The sequence below is a fragment of the Moschus berezovskii genome, chromosome 23 (genome assembly GCF_049115385.1).
Source record: "Moschus berezovskii isolate FMDL1 chromosome 23, NW_MosBer_1.0, whole genome shotgun sequence".
Classification (NCBI taxonomy): Eukaryota; Metazoa; Chordata; class Mammalia; order Artiodactyla; family Moschidae; genus Moschus; species Moschus berezovskii.
Window position 1 is genome coordinate 60,391,055 of NC_142482.1, and position 19,063 is coordinate 60,410,117.

General features: G+C 50.4%; 1 protein-coding gene across 2 annotated transcripts in view; it reads left to right on the top strand.

The window, feature by feature from the left end:
* LYRM4 (LYR motif containing 4) overlaps positions 1–19,063 on the top strand; it is a 92,106-nt gene that overhangs the window by 16,131 nt on the left and 56,912 nt on the right. For both annotated transcript variants that reach the window (XM_055406123.2, XM_055406122.2), the window contains exon 2: positions 6,894–7,014. In XM_055406123.2, the coding sequence (XP_055262098.1) occupies positions 6,894–7,014 (121 nt within the window). The remainder of the gene's footprint in view (positions 1–6,893; positions 7,015–19,063) is intronic.

The following is a 19,063-nucleotide window of genomic DNA, read 5'->3' on the forward strand; positions in this document are numbered from 1 at the left end:
ACTGTTAGAAGACTTTAATGAAGACACTTGAGTTTAGACCACGAGCAATTGTTCTATTTCTGTTGTTTACTAGAGGAATTTCTATGTTCATGCTTTATTTTCTCCCCAAAAGTGGAAAATCCAGAAGTAATTGAATATTCTACCATAGATAGTTACTCTTCTTTAAATCATTTAAAGGCCCTGTCTTACATTGGCACGGTTCACAGTATAATTTTAAAGTAAAATTTTAAAACTTGTATTCTCTAGTTTTCTAACGTTTAGCTCTTATTACACAATGAAAGCTTGAGTTTGCCTTTTTGGTACAAGGTCAAGCTCGTGTCTGGTACATGAGAGGGTCACGGGGGAAGAAGGCAGGAAATCCCGTCCCTGCCCATGATACTTTGAAAAGAAGCATGGCCAGTTCCATGAGGAGAGGGCTGGTAGGTGTGACGGCAGTTAGTGCTCGAGTGGTGCCTTGGTTGTCCCCCCACAGGGGTGTTTGCAGGACTCCACAGATAAAGGACAGTTGGTCCCTCACCCCTCTTGGTCCAGGATCAGGTGAGAAGGGCACTGTGGGTCCAAGCTCTCCAAGTCCAGCTTGCAGGGCACCGCACTATCCATGCAGCCGTGTCTAAAACCCAGAAGCAGGGAGGTGCACCTCTCTGCCACGGTGCTAGATGGCATTTTAGAGGTGGCCTTTAGTTTGATCAGTTGGTTTACATTCTGGAAAATCTTGTTTGCAGCAAAATGTCAGTGGCAATGAGGATAGATCCAAGTGGTAACTAGAAGTTTAATTTTGATGAATTGTAGGTTAAAGATCCTAAATGTTTTTACACATCAGAAGGAAAGCCTGGACAGAAATACTCCTGAACTTTTCCTCGAGGGCCCGAAGTGACATCTGCTGCAGGCCGAAGGTGCCTTTCTTTCTTTCCATTGTTTGTGGAGGGATTTTTGTTTGTTTTGTGTCTGTGTTTTTCTGGGTGCTTTTTGGCATGCCCCTGCGAGGCCTGTGGGATCTTAGGTCCCCTGTATCGAAAGCATGGAGCCCTAACCACTGGACCACCAGGGAAGGTTTTTTTTTTTAAGATGTTACCTTTTAATAAAAATCTCCATAGAACTGTACCTAAAATCTGCAGTTGTGTAAAAATGGTTTTTAGATCATAACATTTTGAGTACACTTTTTCTTGGATGTACATAATTTTCGTATTTAATATTTAATGCTTATTATAAGCCATAAATTTACCGTAATTTCTTTGATTGTTTATTATTGGATATTTAGATAAGGGTTTGAATAAGTGGATTAAGTAGGAGGTTGGCCGGAGTCCTCAGAACTGGGCTTTCAGAAGTCTATGACCATGGGGGGAAGGAATTCCCAGCACCGTCTCTTTTGCGCCCTTCTGTTACACTCACCTGTCAGAACTGCAGCCGTGGGTTTACTAACACATCTGTCTTTTCCATAACCACACGTGGGCAACTGAATTCGGCTGGAGAAAAGTCACCCACTTTGGCAGACTGGCCCACTGTACTGGGTGTAGCCCAGTCCACGGGCCTTCTCGTTGGACAGCGAGTACTGGAAGCCTGCCCCAGCTCTCCGTTTCTGAAATAATTGTTTTAAACCCCGCTGCTCAAGCTTCCAATCCTCCTCACTCTTTGTTCCCTTATAGTTTTGCTTTCTGATGTATACTTCAGAAGTCATAACGTTAAAGAACAAACTCAGTTGTCTTAGCTAATTTCATTGGGTTGTTTTTTTTTTTTCACTTTTCATTGCTTTGGCATGTTTTAAAAATAATTTGTCTCTTATTTTCCTATGGGATATTACTGCCTTTCTGAAATGTTAGGAAGTATTTCTAATTTATTAAACTCTGCTTTTGCTTTATTAATAAGCTGGGTGAGCCATTAATTTTCATCTGAGTATGGCTTTGACTACATTCCAAAGATTCTGTGCATTGACTTTTTCAGTATTTTTGAAATATTTCCTTATTTTGTGGCAATTTTTGTTTTCCTTCTCCCAGTTGTTACTCGCAAGCGTGTTTGCAACCATCCGGGTGCTTCTTCCTGTGTGCTCTGCGGTGCAGTCACTGTCCATGCCGACGTGTTCTTGCTGAACTTACTCATGGCCGGCATCCGGGTGCTTCTTCCTGTGTGCTCTGCGGTGCAGTCACTGTCCATGCCGACGTGTTCTTGCTGAAGTTACTCATGGCCGGCATCCGGGTGCTTCTTCCTGTGTGCTCTGCGGTGCAGTCACTGTCCATGCCGACGTGTTCTTGCCTGCTCGCTCCAGTGGGGCCCTTCCCAGGCTTCGTCTTGTCTTCTCTAGGACGAGTGGCGTTCCTGTGTCCTCCCTGCTTGTCTCATCTTGCCTGCCTCGGCACCTTGCCTGTTTTTGAATACTGGCACCATGTCTCCCGGGCTGTGTCCCAGGCTAGCTTCTCTCCCGGTTCTGCAGCTGTCCTCAGAGCAGACTTAACTCCCCTGCCGTCTTGCCTCATCCTTCTTTGTCAAGGGTGTTCAGGTTTATTACCAGCTTGGACCTTCTCATCGGAGATCCAAAACCACGCTTCTGGTAGCCTGCTGGACACATGTGCCTTGTCATCCCTGCATGGCCTTAAAAAGTCCTCGCAGAACCTTTGTTGTTACCTGTTAATACTGAGCACTCCCTTCCTCTTTTCCTCGGGGCACTGCTTCAGTTTAATCCCCTGTGGCACACGTCTCCTGGCTACATGTATTTGTCTCAGTATATTTCCTTCCCCAATCTCTTCTCTCACAGATTGAACCTTCTCTGATTTTTCTTTATTATGGTAAATTACCAGAACTTTAAATTATTAATAAATAATAATTATTATAATAATTTAGAGAGCGGGGTGTCCCTGGTGGCTTAGTGATAAAGAATCCACATGCCAACGCAGGAGACGTGGGTTCCATCCCTGATCCGGGAAGCTCCCACATGTCACAGGGCAACGAAGCCCATGCACGACAGCTACTGAGCCTGTGCTGTAGAGCCTGGAAGCCGCAACTGCTGCAGCCTGTGCCCTGGAGCCTGCTTTCTGCAGCAAGAGAAGTCATTGCAGGGAGAAGCCCACGCACTGCAACTCGGCAGCAGTCCCTGCTCACCGCACCTAGAGAAGAGCTCACACGGTAACGAAGACCCAGCACAGCCAAAAATAAATTTTAAAAAAAATTTAAATTTAGCATAAACTCCAGTAATCAAAAGTAATTTGAAACATGGTATCTCTTTGTGTTTTTTCTGCATGTAACATAATTGAGATCATCCTGAATATAGACTTAATGTCTTTCATTTCAGAAAACTTAACATCAGAGAGTAAAGCTAGATTCCATATTCAACAGCTTCCACCAAAATTAATCCCAAAAAGATCAAAGAGGTAAACATAAAAAGATAGACCAAAAAAGTTCTCAGGAATACATGGGTGCATGTTTGTTGTGATCTCACAGTAGAGAAGACGTGTGCCTATGATGTATAACCAGAAGTCATAATATAAAAAGTGGCACACTTGGCGGAACGGAACACTTGTACATGACAAAGCACACAAACATAAAGTCAGAGGGCAGTCCAGAGAGAACTTCACGACTCATCCCAAAGGGGTGGTTTCCTCAGCACCATCTTACAAATCAATCAGAAAGATCACTCAGCTAAGAAAAGGCAGAGAACAGCAACAGACACGAATGGCTTTAAGCTTGTGAAAAACTGGCCGGCAGCACTCATAACAAGCAAAATATAATGTAAAGTGAAATGAGAGACCGTCTTTCACCTGTCAGGTCAGCAGAGATCAGAAAGTTTGACAGCGCGCTTTGGCGGTGGTGCTGGAAACAAGCAGTGTACATGTTGCTGGTGGAAGCGTGGGCTCGCCCCTCTGTGGAGAGAACTTGGGTGGCATTTCATTAAAACCGCAGATAGACGTGTCCTTTGCCTCCCCTCCTCCATGTCTGAGTCGACCACACATACACACATGCGCGTGATGCTGCAGGAAACAAGGGTGTTGACTGACATAGCGAGATTGGAAACACCCTGAGTACCCTTTCGTCAGAAGGTGGAAGCCGTTACTCTGTGTGCCTCCATGGACTGTACAGGCCAGAATACTGGAGTGGGTGGCGCTTCCCTTCTCCAGGGGATCTTCCCAACCCAGGGATCGAACCCAGGTCTCCCTCACTGCAGGCAGATTCTTTCCCAGCTGAGCCAGGGAAGTAAGAGGCCCGCTAATGGTGGGTCTCTGTGCTGTGGGTCAGCTCGTTTGTACTGACAGGAAATGATTGCTCAGATGTATTTTGGTTCGGGAATTAAAGGGGCACAGTGTGTTTAGAGCTCCACTGTTGTGAAGAGGAATATCCACGTGGAGGGTGTACTTCGAACCCAGTGTCTTCAGGCTTCACGGGATCCTGCATCTAAGGGAGCAGAGTGTCGGGGGCTGGAGACTGCACACTCTCCTCACACCTACCTCTGACTTTGGTACCTGTGACTTCAAGGTTCTGGAAGCATCTCTGTTAAAAGCTGCATGATGTCATGCTTCATGCAGCCGCTTCTCTGTTGTTGAACATTTATGGTGGTTTCTATTTTTAATGTTTATACATGGTTCTGTAGTGAATATCTTTCTGTGTACAGCCTCGTTATTTCTACAGGCTGTTTCTACAGGATCACTAAGTAGAATTAGCGGATAAAGGCTTATGAACGTTATTATAGATTATGATGCCCTTTTCCCCACAGGAAGTGTAGTTCATATCCCACCATCAAGCGGTACATGCCCTTTAAAAAAAAAATCTGCTAATTTGAAGGACAGGAGATTCTGCCCTGTTTAAATGTAGGCTTCTTTGATTATAGCTGAGACGGCTGCTGCTGCTGCTAAGTCGCTTCAGTCGTGTCCGACTCTGTGCGACCCCATAGACAGCAGCCCACCAGGCTCCTCTGTCCCTGGGATTCTCCAGGCAAGAACTGGAGTGGGTTGCCATTTCCTTCTCCAGTGCATGAAAAGTGAAGGTGAAGTCGCTCAGTCGTATCCGACTGTTAGCGACCCCATGGACTGTAGCCTACCAGGCTCCTCCGTCCATGGGATTTCCCAGGCAGGAGTCCTGGAGTGGGATGCCATTGCCTTCTCCAGCTGAGGCTGAGGCCCCATGTACTCATGTCACGCTTCTCTCTGAGTTAGTCACTCTAGGCTCCTTTGTGAATTATTGGTGCATACCCCTCGCTCATTCACTGCGGTCCTTCTCTCCTACTTGATTTACATGTGCTGCGGATGTTAAGCTTTTGTCTTATTTGTTACTAACTTGGTTAGGTCTTTACAGAGTTAGCCAAGAAATCAGCCTGGAGAAGGGCACTCCCCGTGTGGAGAAATAGCAGGCTGGCCGTCAGGAAACTCCAGGTCTCCCCGTGAGGCAGGAGTCGGTGGTTCCCCCTGGACCTGGTGCTTGGCGGGGTGGGATCAAGGAACAGGGACACCCCGTCCGTGCTAATGCACTTGACCCTTATGGGAACAGTAAACCAGCAGGGGAAGCGTGTCATGGGTCACTTGCAGCTTCCCCCCAAGACTGAGAGCCTTTGGTCTCCAGAGTGGCTGTTCTGACAGTAACTTTACCTCCGCAGTCCGTTTCCTCCTCATTGGTCAGCATCCTCCTCCTTGAAATAATGAAGCTCAGTGGTTCCACTCACACTTACTGCTTATGTCAATAGCTCTCTCCCTCATAATGCTCTCAGCCACTTTTCCTAAGGCTTGCTTGGCACTTGGACTATTTGTAGCAAGACTTGAAGTACCATTGGGAGACGAGATGATCTTTCTGCTCTTTGTGATGCCAGTCAGTTTTTGTTTTTTTAAATGCCTTGGCGGAAGAATAGCAACTTGGCTTATAGCAGGTACAGTTGAAAATCAGATTCTGTTCAGCTGTTTGCAGAACCTAGTTCTACCACTTACTGGGCATTTGATCTTGGCCATTTTTATTATTATTATTATTACCTCTGAGTTGTAGTTTGTGCGTATTAAGTCAGATAATGCATATCCCATTCTGAGCACAGTCTCCTGTGCCTGGTCCCTGGGCCATACATCCTAGATTCATAGATGTTATTTCTTCTCCCTTTGGACCCTCAATACAGTTCGGCAAATGACTAGAAAACAGCAGTTTTCTTTGCAGATTTCTGAAAATAAAAATCTGAGGTTGTACTTACCTGTGTTGCATTGTTACCAGCTTAAAGTTATTTTTTTATCCTTTCTGGAAATATTTTTCCTCTGACCTTGGAGTTCAGGGTTTTATAAGTAAATATCTTGGCATAGTTGTCTGGTTATTAAACCTCCATGAACCCTCTTAATTTATTTTTATCACTTCTGAGACGTTTTCTTCCATTACAACTTAAATTACCTACTCTGTCCAGTTTGTCCATGCATGCTGTTCGTGGACTCTAAAGCATCTTGGTGTCATCTCCGCTCTCAGCTGTGATGGGATCCCAGTATGGACCACGCGTATTACGGTCCACAGGAGGAGGAAACACCCCTCACAGGAGGGGTGAGGTTGGAGAGCTGACCACAGGGCGGCACCCGTCACCATCTCAGTGCCCACGTGCCCGTACGGCACCTGGCTGCACCTCAGTCCTCGCTTGCCCCTGCACATTGAGGGTCAGTTGTCCATGTCAGTGGAGGGAAGCCAGACACGAACAGCTCTGAGGAGCCTGTAACCTGAGGAGTGTTTTCTGCAGTTCCGTGTGACTTGTCCAGAGTCGATTCACCTCCCTAAATCTGTTTGCTCAGTCATCCCAGCATAGGAATGGTTGGGCCTGTGCCCAGAGCGGCGAGCAAAGGTGATTCTCCCCAGGGGCCCAGCAGACGGCTGTCCCAGGGAAACTCTTGTGAGTTCATTTAAAAGCATTGTTTCAGACACACTGACACATTTTCCTCTTTTTCCCTAAATTCATTTAGAACTTATGCCATCAGGAGGATAAGAGACGCCTTCAGAGAAAACAAGAATGTGAAGGATCCTGTAGAAATCCAAGCCCTGGTGAATACAGCCAAAAGAAACCTGGGCATAATCCGTCGGCAGGTAAGATGGCCAAGGGCGTTGAGCTTTCACACGTCCCCCGTGAGTGGGTGTCACAGCTTTGGCGTTTGTGAGTCACACCCGGGATCACGAGACTCTCTTCCTCTTGCTCGTGTGGACAGAGACGAGCTGTCCTGTCACTGAATCAAGGGGTGCGCGAAGGAAGTGGTAGCTGTTCAAATTCCCAGAGCACACGGCCTCTGGGGAAGCTGGGTTCCCACATTGTACTAGATGATGGTGCTTTAAGTATGGGAGAATTTTTTAAAATTTCATCTTTGTTAGATGCATTACACATTGATACCTGGACATATGTCAAAGAGTATAAATATATTCTACTTTTCCCAGTATTTTAAGATCATAATTCAAGACCGTGCTGCCCTTTTCCTGAAGACGGCATTCCTGGCGATGAAGCTGAGTTTTGTTGCCACGTGGCAGTGTGTCTGCAGGTGTGAAACAGCTGTGTAGGCCCCAACCCCACCAGGACCCTGCGAGGGTTTTGTTTCCTCTTGCGGAAGAGCCAGCGGTGGCCTTGCCTCTCGCTCTGCTCTTTCTTGCGAGGTGGGCGGGGCCTCTGCCGCAGCCTGGCCTCCGGGTGGGGTGACGTGTCCTTGCCTCTGCAGAATTAATCAGGCACCAAAGGCTGGGCGGCCTGTTGTCGGCTGGTTTTCTCACCCTCTGAGAAGCCCTCCTTTCCGCTGTTTTTCTCTAATTCAGCCTTAGTCCCACCGTTTCTGCTTCCGTTTGCTTTCCGCTCTTCCTCGCAGTGAGTTTGTTTAGCTGTGGAAGGACACCCTTATTTTCCTGAGACCCGCGAGTGTGTTAGAGGGGCACCTTGAGCGTCGTCAGGAGATCCCGGCCTGGCTGACATTATGTCGTATCGTGAGTTGTGACGTGTATCGGGATATATATTTACATCTCTGACCCTTCTTCATGCCTGACTCTAAACCATTCATAAAGGAAGCAGTATTAAGAGCTGGTTTTCCTCTTTTGTCAAGGTTAATAGTCTTGTTGTGTTGCCTGCATCATAGAACAATCCCTTCTGTAATAACCTTTCAGATTCTGATGGCTCTCCTTGAGTTCTGCAGTTGGCTAGGAGTAGAATAACTCGGCCGTTTTAAAGAAATGGTCTTTAAAGGCATGAAGAGATGATAGGATCGTCAGAAAAAGAAGCTGGTCTGCAGATTTCCAAGGATGCCAATAGTGGCAGAGAAGTGAGTTGCCCTTTTGAAAACTCTAGAAGGATGGCCTTCCCGAAGCATCGGTGGGGGAGTTTTATGGGATCCTTTAGCACCAGAACTTGGGAAAACAAGCAGCCTTCATCCTTATTTTGCATAAATTCAGGAAGATGCAGCTTTTGGCATTTTCCCACACAGAGGTTGGCAAAGCAGAATGGTTTTCTCTTTTACTGTAAAGTGGCTCAGAGTAGGAACTGCTAAGAAAAGGGACCTATACATAACCTTGCCACCATTTCTTCTGTTGTATAATTGTCTGTGTCACTTCTCAATTTGAAATGCTTTATTTTTTTTAAAAAATGGATAGACTGGCTCTCACCAGACATGCCCAGTGAATCCGCACAAACCAGTTTCAAACCCTGGGGCCCCGGGCCGGGCCCTCCCCAGGACAGCCTGCCAGCTGCGCGGCTCCTGATGGGGGCGGGCACAGGGCTCCCCTGTTAACCGGCGGAGCAGTGGGGGCCTCCCTGTCGCGTCAAGACTGCCGAACCCCAGCGTCACGTTGGCCGGAGTTACCTTAGGAGAAGCCGGCGACTCCCTGAGCCGCCTCTCGCCGAGCTGGCCGGGCCGACCTCGGCGTAAACGCGGCGGTGCCTGCATGTCTCCGCGCTGCGCTGTGCTGGCGCGGCCCGCCTCGCCCCGGCCCATGCTGGCTCCCCGCAGGCTGCAGGGTGAGCCCCTAGAAGGAGAGTCGGAGCAGGCGACGCGCCGGCCCGCCGTCCGGGGACCCTCGCGGAGGCCGGCGCCCCGGGGGCCAGCCGGCGCGGCCTCGGCGCGGGCGCGCTGCTCCATCAGGAGGGCCAGCCCGGCCCCTCGCGGAGGCCTCTCACTCGGGGCTGCGGGCCGTGGCCCTCGTCCAGGGTGTGCACCGTCTCGCCGGCCGCCCAATCCCGCGGGGTCGTCAGATGGTCCGCGGGAGGAGGGAGCGGATCCGGTGACCTGAGACCGTCCCCCTGGAGAGAGCCCGGCCTCTTCCCTGCCGCCGGGCGCGCACCTCCGAGAGGCAGCTCTCAGCAGAGCGGCCGGCCTCCTGCCCCGTCCTCGCAGAGGGCCTCAGCTCTGACGCTGATGACGCCCCTGGCGCCCGGTGAGAGCCTGCAGTTTTTACCGAAGGCTCCGAGGAAAGACTTCTGGTTGTCTAGGCACAGAGAATGCAAGCGAGAAGGCTGGGTGCCCTGTCTCGGGGGCGCCCGGACAGACACGCACTCGGCTCTCGCTTCCTAAGGGCAGACTCAGAAGTTCCAGGACGTGGCTCCTGCGTCAGGAGAAACGGAGGGATCAAGATACTTTCAAGGCCTCTCCCAGTCTTGTTCCCCAGACACTTAAGGACCGCATCGTCCCAGCCCGTCCTGTCCGCAGAGGTCATCCTTCATGTGCCAAGACGTTTGGTCTTCACGTGGCCACCCCAGGGATTCCAGCAGCATCAGCAGGTCACACCGGCCTTCCTCACAGCTCCTAGGGGTGACTCTCCTTCCCCACAGCCCCTAGGGGTGACTCTCACCGCAGGAGGCGTGTGCAGGGCGAGTTCCCTCTGCACGAGTGCGTCAGGCTCCTTACCCTCACTGTCTGTAACTGCGGCCCACGAACTGCAAGCCGGCCGGCCGCCACTTCTTCTTTGTGTGGACACACTGTTGTGGACCACCTCTCCCCTAACCCCAGGCCCCTCTCTCCCCTAACCCCAGGCCCCTCTCTCCCCACCACCTCTCCCCTAACCCCAGGCCCCTCTCTCCCCACCACCTCTCCCCTTAACACCAGGCTCCCCACTCTCTCCATCTGCCTGTGTCCCCTCATGTCCCATAACAGCACAGACATTCACCCACTTTTCTATAAACTCTGTTTCCAGATAGAATGGTTCCGTGAAGACAGCTTGAGCCTGGCAGCTCATATGAGTTCTTCCTCTGCTGAAAGCAGGTTCTGGACCAGCCCCCGCCAAACCTGGCTTCCCTGTCCGCTTCCTAGGTGGGGTCAGAAAAGTGGGGGAAGCCCTTTGTGTGGGTGCCAGCAGCGCCGGGAGGGTGCGCGGAAGCCAGCCGATGAGGGGCCCGGGCGCACAGCTCTCACGGTCTGGGCCGTGGAGGAGTGATGGAGAGTGTTCCACCCGAGACGCCAGCAGGGATCTGAGTGGTTCACGCCAGAAAGAGAAGCAAGAGCGCCCACCAGACTCTGCTTTCATTCGTGTTCTCTTCTCCGTGTTGCTATTCTGACCATGTATTCTTTCTGATCCCTCTGTATCAGGCATTTGTTAGACTGTCATCACCCCCAAGTTAGCGCTCCGCCCTTGCCATGCCCTTAGGACTGTGAGCAGCCTTAGCCAGCCTTCTTTTCTGCGGCTGTTTGCTATACTGCGCAGCCTACGGGGACTGCGGTGCCCAGCCTGGGGAGCTCACAGAGACTGTGAGAAACCACAGAGAAAGCATCTCCCAGCATTCTGAAGCAGAGGTCTGTCCCTGGCTTGATAGCCCTTGCCTGTGGGAGAAGTGGCAGAAGGAGCCCCTCCCGCAGCACTAGCTGAGCAGGGCCCGCGCCCCTGTTTCTGTACTTGGACGCAATTTACTTGAGTCACGATTATGGCTTCATGAGAATCCAGCTGAATCTTAAGTGTGTAGCACCTTTTTGTTCAAACCTGGTGAAAACTAAAATGTCTGTGCCAAGCTTGGGGGTACGTGCAGCTGTGTGCAGCTCTCGGCGTTCACCAGCGGGTCCCCTGGGAAGGTGATCCTTCAGCTCTGCTGGACTCAGAGCCGAGCTGGCCGACAGGTTCCCAGCCCCTCACCTGCACGTGTAGGCTGGCGATTGAGCACTGGACTTACTTCCAAAGGATGTTTGCTTACTGCACCAGTGATGCGGTAATCATGTGTCCAGCTCAGCAGGGTTTATGTAACTTCAGTATTGAGATGAGGAAATATATTGTTAACTCTAGGCTGTAGTTACACCCTGAGAAGGTCGGCTGGATATCGTGTCTTCTAATTCTGGAAAACAGGATGTTGGAGTTATACCATTATTGTCAGCAGCTTTTTAGTGATGACAAGATTCCATCCCATGTTAGCTGTTCATGTTCTTTAATGAAGCAATTCGAATAGTGGCTGTAGCAGACCGAGAACTGTGAGCCTGCTGTGTGTGCGATTCCGGAAGGACACTGCACAACCGTTGAAGGACCAGGAAGGGGGCTGATGAGATGCGTAGCAGCCTGCGTGTCGACCCGCGTGTCATCCCGCAGAGGCCTGAGAAGGGAGGCGTTTCATCCACAGGTCTCATGGGGAAACCGGCAGTGCACTATCCCTGTCTTCTGGTTCACTTTTAGCTGAAGACTGTTCTGGTGGTTTCAGGGGAATCTCTCAAGTTCACTTGGCAGTCGTTTTGATGGAGGAGAGGAAAGTCATCTGTAGATGAGGGGCATTTAAAATACACGGAAAGAGTTACACGTCATTCACAGTATCCAAGAGGTAGAAGCGGCCCAAATTCCCACTGACGGATGGATAAACAACAAAACGTAGCGTTCACGTGCAGGGGATTATTATTCAGTCTTAAAAAGAAGGAGACTGACACAGGCTGCGACGTGTATGGGCTGCACGCCTGCGCTCAGTGCACTAAGCCAGACCCAGAAGGACCTGATTCCCCTTGTATGAGAGTCCCCACGGGGTCAGGTGCAGAGACAGGGAGGAGGCTGGTGGCGGCAGCCAGGGGCTGGGGGGTGGAAAGGGGAGTTAGTGTTTAAATGGGTGTAGTCTCAGCTCTTCAGGGTAAAAAAGTTCTAGAGATGTGTTTTACAACAATATGAATGTACTTAACACTGTTGAATTACTAACATACACTTAAAATTAGTCAAGATGGTAACTTCTTAATTTTTTTCACAATAAAAAATTCTCTCTTCTCCTAAAGAAGAATTTTATAACCAGTCATCAATTTTTCTTAGTTGAGAAAAATAAAATGAAGTATTTCAGACACTGACTGATATCTGAGGGGCCTTCAGAGCTTGAACTCCAAGCCTTCAGTTTCTTGTCTATAAAATCGAAGGATCATCCTATAGCGCCGAGGCTCCTTCCAGTTACGAAGTGCCGTGGTTCAACATTTCACTTCAGTATCTGTCCCGTATCTGCAGAAGCTGCTGATACATTTCAGGGTAAATTACTGTGTGCTCAGCTTTCCTTGACCATTTTTCACCAAAAGCTTAACTCTGCAGAGTTTAGGTTCCAGGTGAGCAAAGTTGAAAGCCAGCCATGTATTTGTGCCGTCATAAATTCCAAAAACTTCTCCTGATCTGAACTTTCCACTAAAGAGAAAGTAAAGAAAAAAAACTGGATTGTTTTCTTAGTGTTGCTTGCACCTCTGCTGCTGACCTTCCTTTCCGGTAAAGACACATCACTGGTCCTGAATCATATTTTTGAGGAGGACGTTCTCCTTCAACGAAAATGGCAGCAGCAGGTGAGGAGCAGTAACGCGCTCGCCCACAGGCTGGAGAAGGATGGGCGTGCTCCCCCCAGGGTCCGCCATAGGTTTGGTGCTACATTCTGTTTGACCCCTCTCTGCTCCCTGGCTGATGTCTCAGGGACTTTGATCCCACTTTGCCAGACAAATCACACACACTGCATTTTAGCAATTCCAGGCCCACCGTTTGTTTCCCTACTTGTCAAACATCCATTCTGTGCCATATAATTATGAATTGATTTTGTAAGTTTTTTAGAGGCAGAGTTGGGATGGAATTAAGAGGTCCATCAGAACCTCACAGAAGTTCTTTCTGACTTTGACCTTCTGGAGGGAAGCCAGTTCTCTCCGTTCTAGATAGAATCTGTTCACTCGTCTCACGGAACAGAATGTGGAGTTCATAGGGGTAGCCCAGGGGTACTTTACCCTGTGCTTCTATAGATAAACTAAAATTAGATCAAAAGTTCAGTCTACATATTAAAAAAAACAAAACAGTGAAGCAGTCAGAGGCAACGGAGACATATATACTCTGTCTTAGACTTGAATAAAGTCCTCCAGAAGTCCACATGAACTTATATGCAATGACCAGAATTGCCCCCTAAGTGGACCCTGTGTCTTTGGATAGGTGAACTGTTTCTATAGGGATGAAAGTTTCCCCAGCCTGCTGAGAAGGTTTCAGAAAGCAGAGCAGTGAGAGGCTTGTTTAGTTTTATAGTTCAGCCCATGTATGACATTTATTTTTTCAGCCTGTTCAGCATATAGTTCCTCTGCAGCTTTAAAAAAAAAAAAGACTTATTCATGCAGGAATTTAAACCAGTGTCCTGCTTTTTCTAGAAATGCCTCAAGTCTGGGGCCATAGTGTTTCCCTACAGTTGGCATTCTTCTAGAACAAATGCCTCTAGTTGGAAATCACTCATCAAACTCCCTTCACTCCTCCAAGGCTGACATGCACAGAACAAGACTCCACGTCCTTTTAGAGGGAACCTGTCTAACTCCTGCCTTTTTTACGGACTGATGCTAAAGCTGAAGCTGCAATACTTTGGCCACCTCATGCGACGAGCTGACTCACTGGAAAAGACTCTGATGCTGGGAAGGGTTGGGGGCGGGAGGAGAAGGGGACGACCGAGAATGAGATGGCTGGATGGCATCACCGACTCTGTGGACATGGGTTTGAGTGAACTCCGGGAGTTGGTGATGGACAGGGAAGCCTGGCGTGCTGTGATTCATGGGGTCTCAAAGAGTCGGACACGACTGAGCGACTGAACTGAACTGAATGGCTTTTCTGCACCCATGCATGTGTGGACTCACAGGAGCTCACAGCAGTGCTGTTTGGAGAAAACTGCGGCATGAGTCTCCTTCGGGAATTTTTATCTTGTTGTCTGACCTTCTCCCGTCTAGTCTAGCCGATGAGGCTCCTAGTCTAGTCGGCCAAACCTGCTGACTCTTGAATTCCACGAGAAGCTGTTTCGTTGTGAAGCACCTTAAGTGCTAACACTTAAGTGCTAGCACCTTAAGTGCCAACTAACAACTCTGGAGCAGAAAGGACGTTGACCTCACAGGCAGGAGGTGGACGGGCTCATCTCCGCTCTGCCAGTAACCGACTGTGGGCCCTGGGCGCAGGGAGAGGGCTGCCTTGGGTCCTGCGTCTGTGGGGGGTTGGCTTTACCGGTGAAGGTGGTGGTGGTGGGTGCTCGTCACCAGCGTGGGTTCGTCACACCTCCCTGGACACTGACGCCGTGTCTCACACAAGCGCTTAGAATGCCCCCCAGCAGCCTTGTGAGAAAGGCACTGTTACCCTCCCGTGTTTGATGCGGAAGTTCAGACGGGGTGTGTGTGGCTAGTTCTCCTGGGGACACTGAGGAGGAGGACGGCCCTTGGCTGTTCGGGCAGTTCTCAGAAGAGGGGTCACGCGGGGGCCTCATCTCCTCCAAAGGTAAAGGGCCGCGGGGGTGGGAGGAGGCGGCCCTGCCCCTGTAGGCTGTGAGCAGCTGATCCCTGGGGCTGGTCTCCTTGCTCACTCTCAGAAAACTCTCGCCTGTCTGCCTTCGAAAGGAAAGAGCGGCACAGAGCCCCGGCGGGCAGGGTCGAGGGCGGCCTCCTGCTCTCCGGTCTGGGCCCGCGGCCCCCTCGGGCTTCCCGCGCGGCTGCCCTGCCGGCCTCCCGCGGAGCCCACGGTCCTCGCCACCGTGGTGGTCCGTTCGCGCCGTGCTCGCACCAAGGCTCCCCCGAAGCCCACGGGGCACGGTGCCCCCTCGCCGAGCAAGGGGCAGCGGGGCCGCTTACGCCGCCCTGTTTCTGTCCTGGGTCCCCCAGGCGGCGGCGAGCTGACGACCCGGCGCGAGTGCAGGAGCCGGTCCTTGCTCAGCGCTGGGCGCCTGCCTCTGGTGGGTGGGCCTGCGTCTGTGTGCAGGGCGTTTCACCAACGATCACACACAGGCACGTGTCTGCCACTTCACTCAGGCATAACTAGGAGTCGCGGGGAAGAGGAGAGGCTTCGAGCAAGACATACCTGAATTCAAATCCTCACCGTTATCACCCGCTCTCCCTCGGTCAGGGTATCTAATCACTCTTAAGACTTGATCGTCACTCAGCGTGTCTTCTGAAGCCCAGGGAGTGCCATTCATAAGTGAAGGCTGGTCTTGTCCCTGCTGCGTATTTGAAATGCCAGAACCAAGGGATGTGTCAGAAATGCTCTCTCGTCCCCAAACCTGGTAATTAAGGCTGTCATTTCATACATTGGTCAGTTATAAATAATTGAAAGGCTCTACAAGGTCTCTGAAATGGGGCCCTGTAATGATCTTAGCTTTATTCAGTAATGCTGGTGTGCAGTTTAAGTCAGTCTTTTACATAGATTTTTTTTCTTCAGGCATGTCCACTTCATAGAGCTGAACAAGTGCTTCTCTTTTCCTTGTCCCCCATCTTGCCTCCTTAATGTTGTAAAAACCACCAGCCCGAAGTCACATAGAATCCCCTTCAGTTCAGTTCAGTCGCTCAGTCGTGTCCAACTCTTTGCGGCCCCATGGACTGCAGCACGCCAGGCCTCCCTGTCCATCACCAACTCCCAGAGTCCACCCAAACCCATGTCCATCAAGTTGATGATGCCATCCAACCATCTCACCCTATGTCATCCCCTCCTCCTCCTGCCCTCAATCTTTCCCAGCAATGAGTCAACTCTTCACATCAGGTGGCCAAAGTATTGGAGTTTCAACTTCAACATCAGTCCTTCCAATGAATATTCAAGACTGATTTACTTTAGGTTAGACTGGTTTGATCTCCTTGCAGTCCAAGGGACTCTCAAGAGTCTTCTCCAACACCACAGTTCAAAGCATTAATTCTTCAGTGCTCAGTTTTCTTTATAGTCCAACTCTCACATACATACATGACCACTGGAAAAACCATAGCTTTGACTAGACGGACCTTTATTGGCAAAGTAATGTCTCTGCTTTTTAATATGCTGACTAGGTTGGTCATAACTTTGCTTCCAAGGAGCAAGCATCTTTTAATTTCATGGCTATAGTCACCATCTGCAATGATTTTGGAACCCAAGAAAATAAAGTTTTCCACTGTTTGCCCATCTGTTTGCCATGAAGTGATGGGACCAGATGCCATGGTCTTAGTTTTCTGAATGTTGAGTTTTAAGCCAACTTTTTCTCTCTCCCTTTTCACTTTCATCAAGACGCTTTTTAGTTCCTCTTCACTTTCTGCCATAAAAGTGGTGTCATCTGCATGTCTGAGGTTATTGATATTTCTCCCAGCAATCTTGATTCCAGCTTGTGCTTCATCCAGCCGAGTGTTTCTTATGATGTATTCTGAATGTAAGTTAAATAACCAGGGTGACAATATACAGCCTTGATGTGCTCCCTTCCCAATTTGGACCCAGTCTGTTGTTCCATGTCCAGTTCTAACTGTTGCTTCCTGACCTGCATACAGATTTCTCAAGAGGCAGGTCAGGTGGTCTGGTATTCCCATCTCTTTCAGAATTTTCCAGAGTTTGTTGTGATCCACACAAAGGCTTTGGCATAGTCAATAAAGCAGAAGTAGATGTTTTTCTGGAACTCTGTTGCTTTTTCGATAATCCAACGGATGTTGGCAGTTTGATCTCTGGTTCCTCTGCCTCTTCTAAAACCAGCTCGAACATCTGGAAGTTCACGGTTAATATATTGCTGAAGCCTGGCTTGGAGAATTTTGAGCATGACTTTACTAGCATGTGAGATGAGTGCAGTTGTGCGGTAGTTTGAGCATTCTTTGGCATTCCCTTTCTAGTCTGTCAAAACCCGAGGCAGCATCACCAGCAAGTCCACGAGCCGGTGGGCTTGGTCTGGAAAAGGTGAAGAATCGGGTGCCTCGCTTTCCAAGGCCCTAACCGCACAGGAGCTGCTTCTGTGACTGCTCTCGATGACACAGCTTGTCGGGGCTGTTAGTCTGCACTCACTAGCCAAGCGTGTCTCCTGCACAGACGTGGATGCGCCCTCGGAGCTCAGTGCACACCCGTCTCTGCACGCGGGCCAGCCTGCTCCTGACCGTGTGTACTGCAGACGGCCGTCGAGGCCAGCTTGCTCCCGCTGGCGTGCAGGGGCGCAAGGCCCCCTTTCACGCCTGCTGTTTTCTGATTCTGACAGTAGTTGATGGTGATAGTTAGATCCTGCAAGCATGCCTGTGAGCACTGGATGTTGACCACGCTGAGGCTGGTCACGGACCCTCTGGAATTACTGAACTGACTGGAAACAGCTTGGCTGCCAGGTGTCACAAGCAGCCTTTCACGTTGACGTGGGCCGTGGCTGGCGGCCTGGCTATGTAACGGTGGTTCCCACTGTCGGCTGCGGCCTCGGGGCCAAGTCCAGAAAAGCCCTCAGCTACGCTCGCAGAAGCTTTTAACACCCAGCGATGGCAGGGACGTGGTGTGGATCATGGCGGCTTTTGGGGACCCGTGAGCTGTGACAGAAGCCGCCCTTCACGCAGATGACAGCCTGCAGATGCCTCGTCACTAGAGAGACACCCTTCACTGGACCGGACAGGCCTCCAGGAGGAATGGGATGAGGGGGGAGCCTGGAAGAGAGAGCACAATCCTCTGTCTGGCTCTGATCCCGGAGTGTCTCAGCCGAGCAGGCGCAGCAGGCGCATTTTCAGTATCAGCTGTTGTTTAAAAGTTTGCAGCTGTCCCTGTAGCTGTCCATGTTCTTCTTGCCGTGATCGCATAATGGTTAGTACTCTGCATTGTGTGGAGCTGTCCGTGCTTTTCTTAATAATTAAGTGCTTTTCTTACTGAAAACATTTTTTAAAGGGAGCCCATATTTCCCTCTAGGCCTGCTGGGCAGTTTAGAGAGCCATTAGGCAGCGACGTGGCCACTGGCAGGGGTCCCACTCCCTGGTGGCCGGCCGCTCCCCTGCTGATGGACTGCTCTGTCAGGTAGGCAGAAGTGACCCCCTCTGCCAGGACAAGAAGATCCAGCAAGAGCCAGAGCAGTGGCACGTTGCCCCGCCCATGGGAGACACCGCAGTCCCGGTTTGGTTTCAGATCCTGGCCATGCAGGAGGCGCGGCTGTGGGTCCGCGTCCACGCCTTCTCCGCGTGCGCGCCCAAGCCTTCATTTGTGCACACGGCCTCAGTGTCATGCCGGTCGGACCCTCCCGAGTGCGCCTCCTTGACCTGGCCTCGCGTCCAGTGTGGAAAGGCCTCTGTTTCCTGGCCGCCCGCCTTCCCCGGTCCTCCGGGGCTTCGAGGTATATTGACGGGCGTTGCTCTAGCTGCCCGTGTCAGAGCTCTTCGGGAGCCTCATCAGTCTGGTGCTTCTCTAATTGACATCAATAATGCGTTTGCATCTGTCAATACTCCCTAATTGCCAGGTTATAAACAGTGGAGCTTCTGTGATAAGTCATGCCCACAGCTATCTTCAGACATTAGGGCTTAAGGCTCCTGTCAATATTTTGATGTGCTATAAATTGTTTCTATGAGGATTTAGTGTCACCATGTGAAATCCAGTTGCAGAGGCAGACAATTCCAGTGAAAAAACAGGAATACTGTCTGCCAGGCCCGTGCATTGCACTCCCGTAAAACCGCATAGAGTCACTGTGCCTGTGAACGCTGATGAGTCCCCGAGGGCGACGTGCGTGCCAGGGCCCTGCCCAAGGAAGGGAGTTGGGCCAAACGGTGGCAGATATTCACAGGAAGGAGGACGTATTATCAGCTTGTTTTCCTGAAGAGGAAGCTTGCTCGAAGTCAGATGGTGACTTTAAGGCTGGGTCTCACCCCCAGGGCTGGTGGCATCCATGGCTGGACTCTTGACCTTTTAGGGACCAGCTCGACCAAACCCAAAGAGGGAGACCCAGTGTCAGAGCACCAACTCCATGGTGTCTGTTACACAGCTGGAGGCTCCGGGATGTCTGGCTTGGGAAAAGATG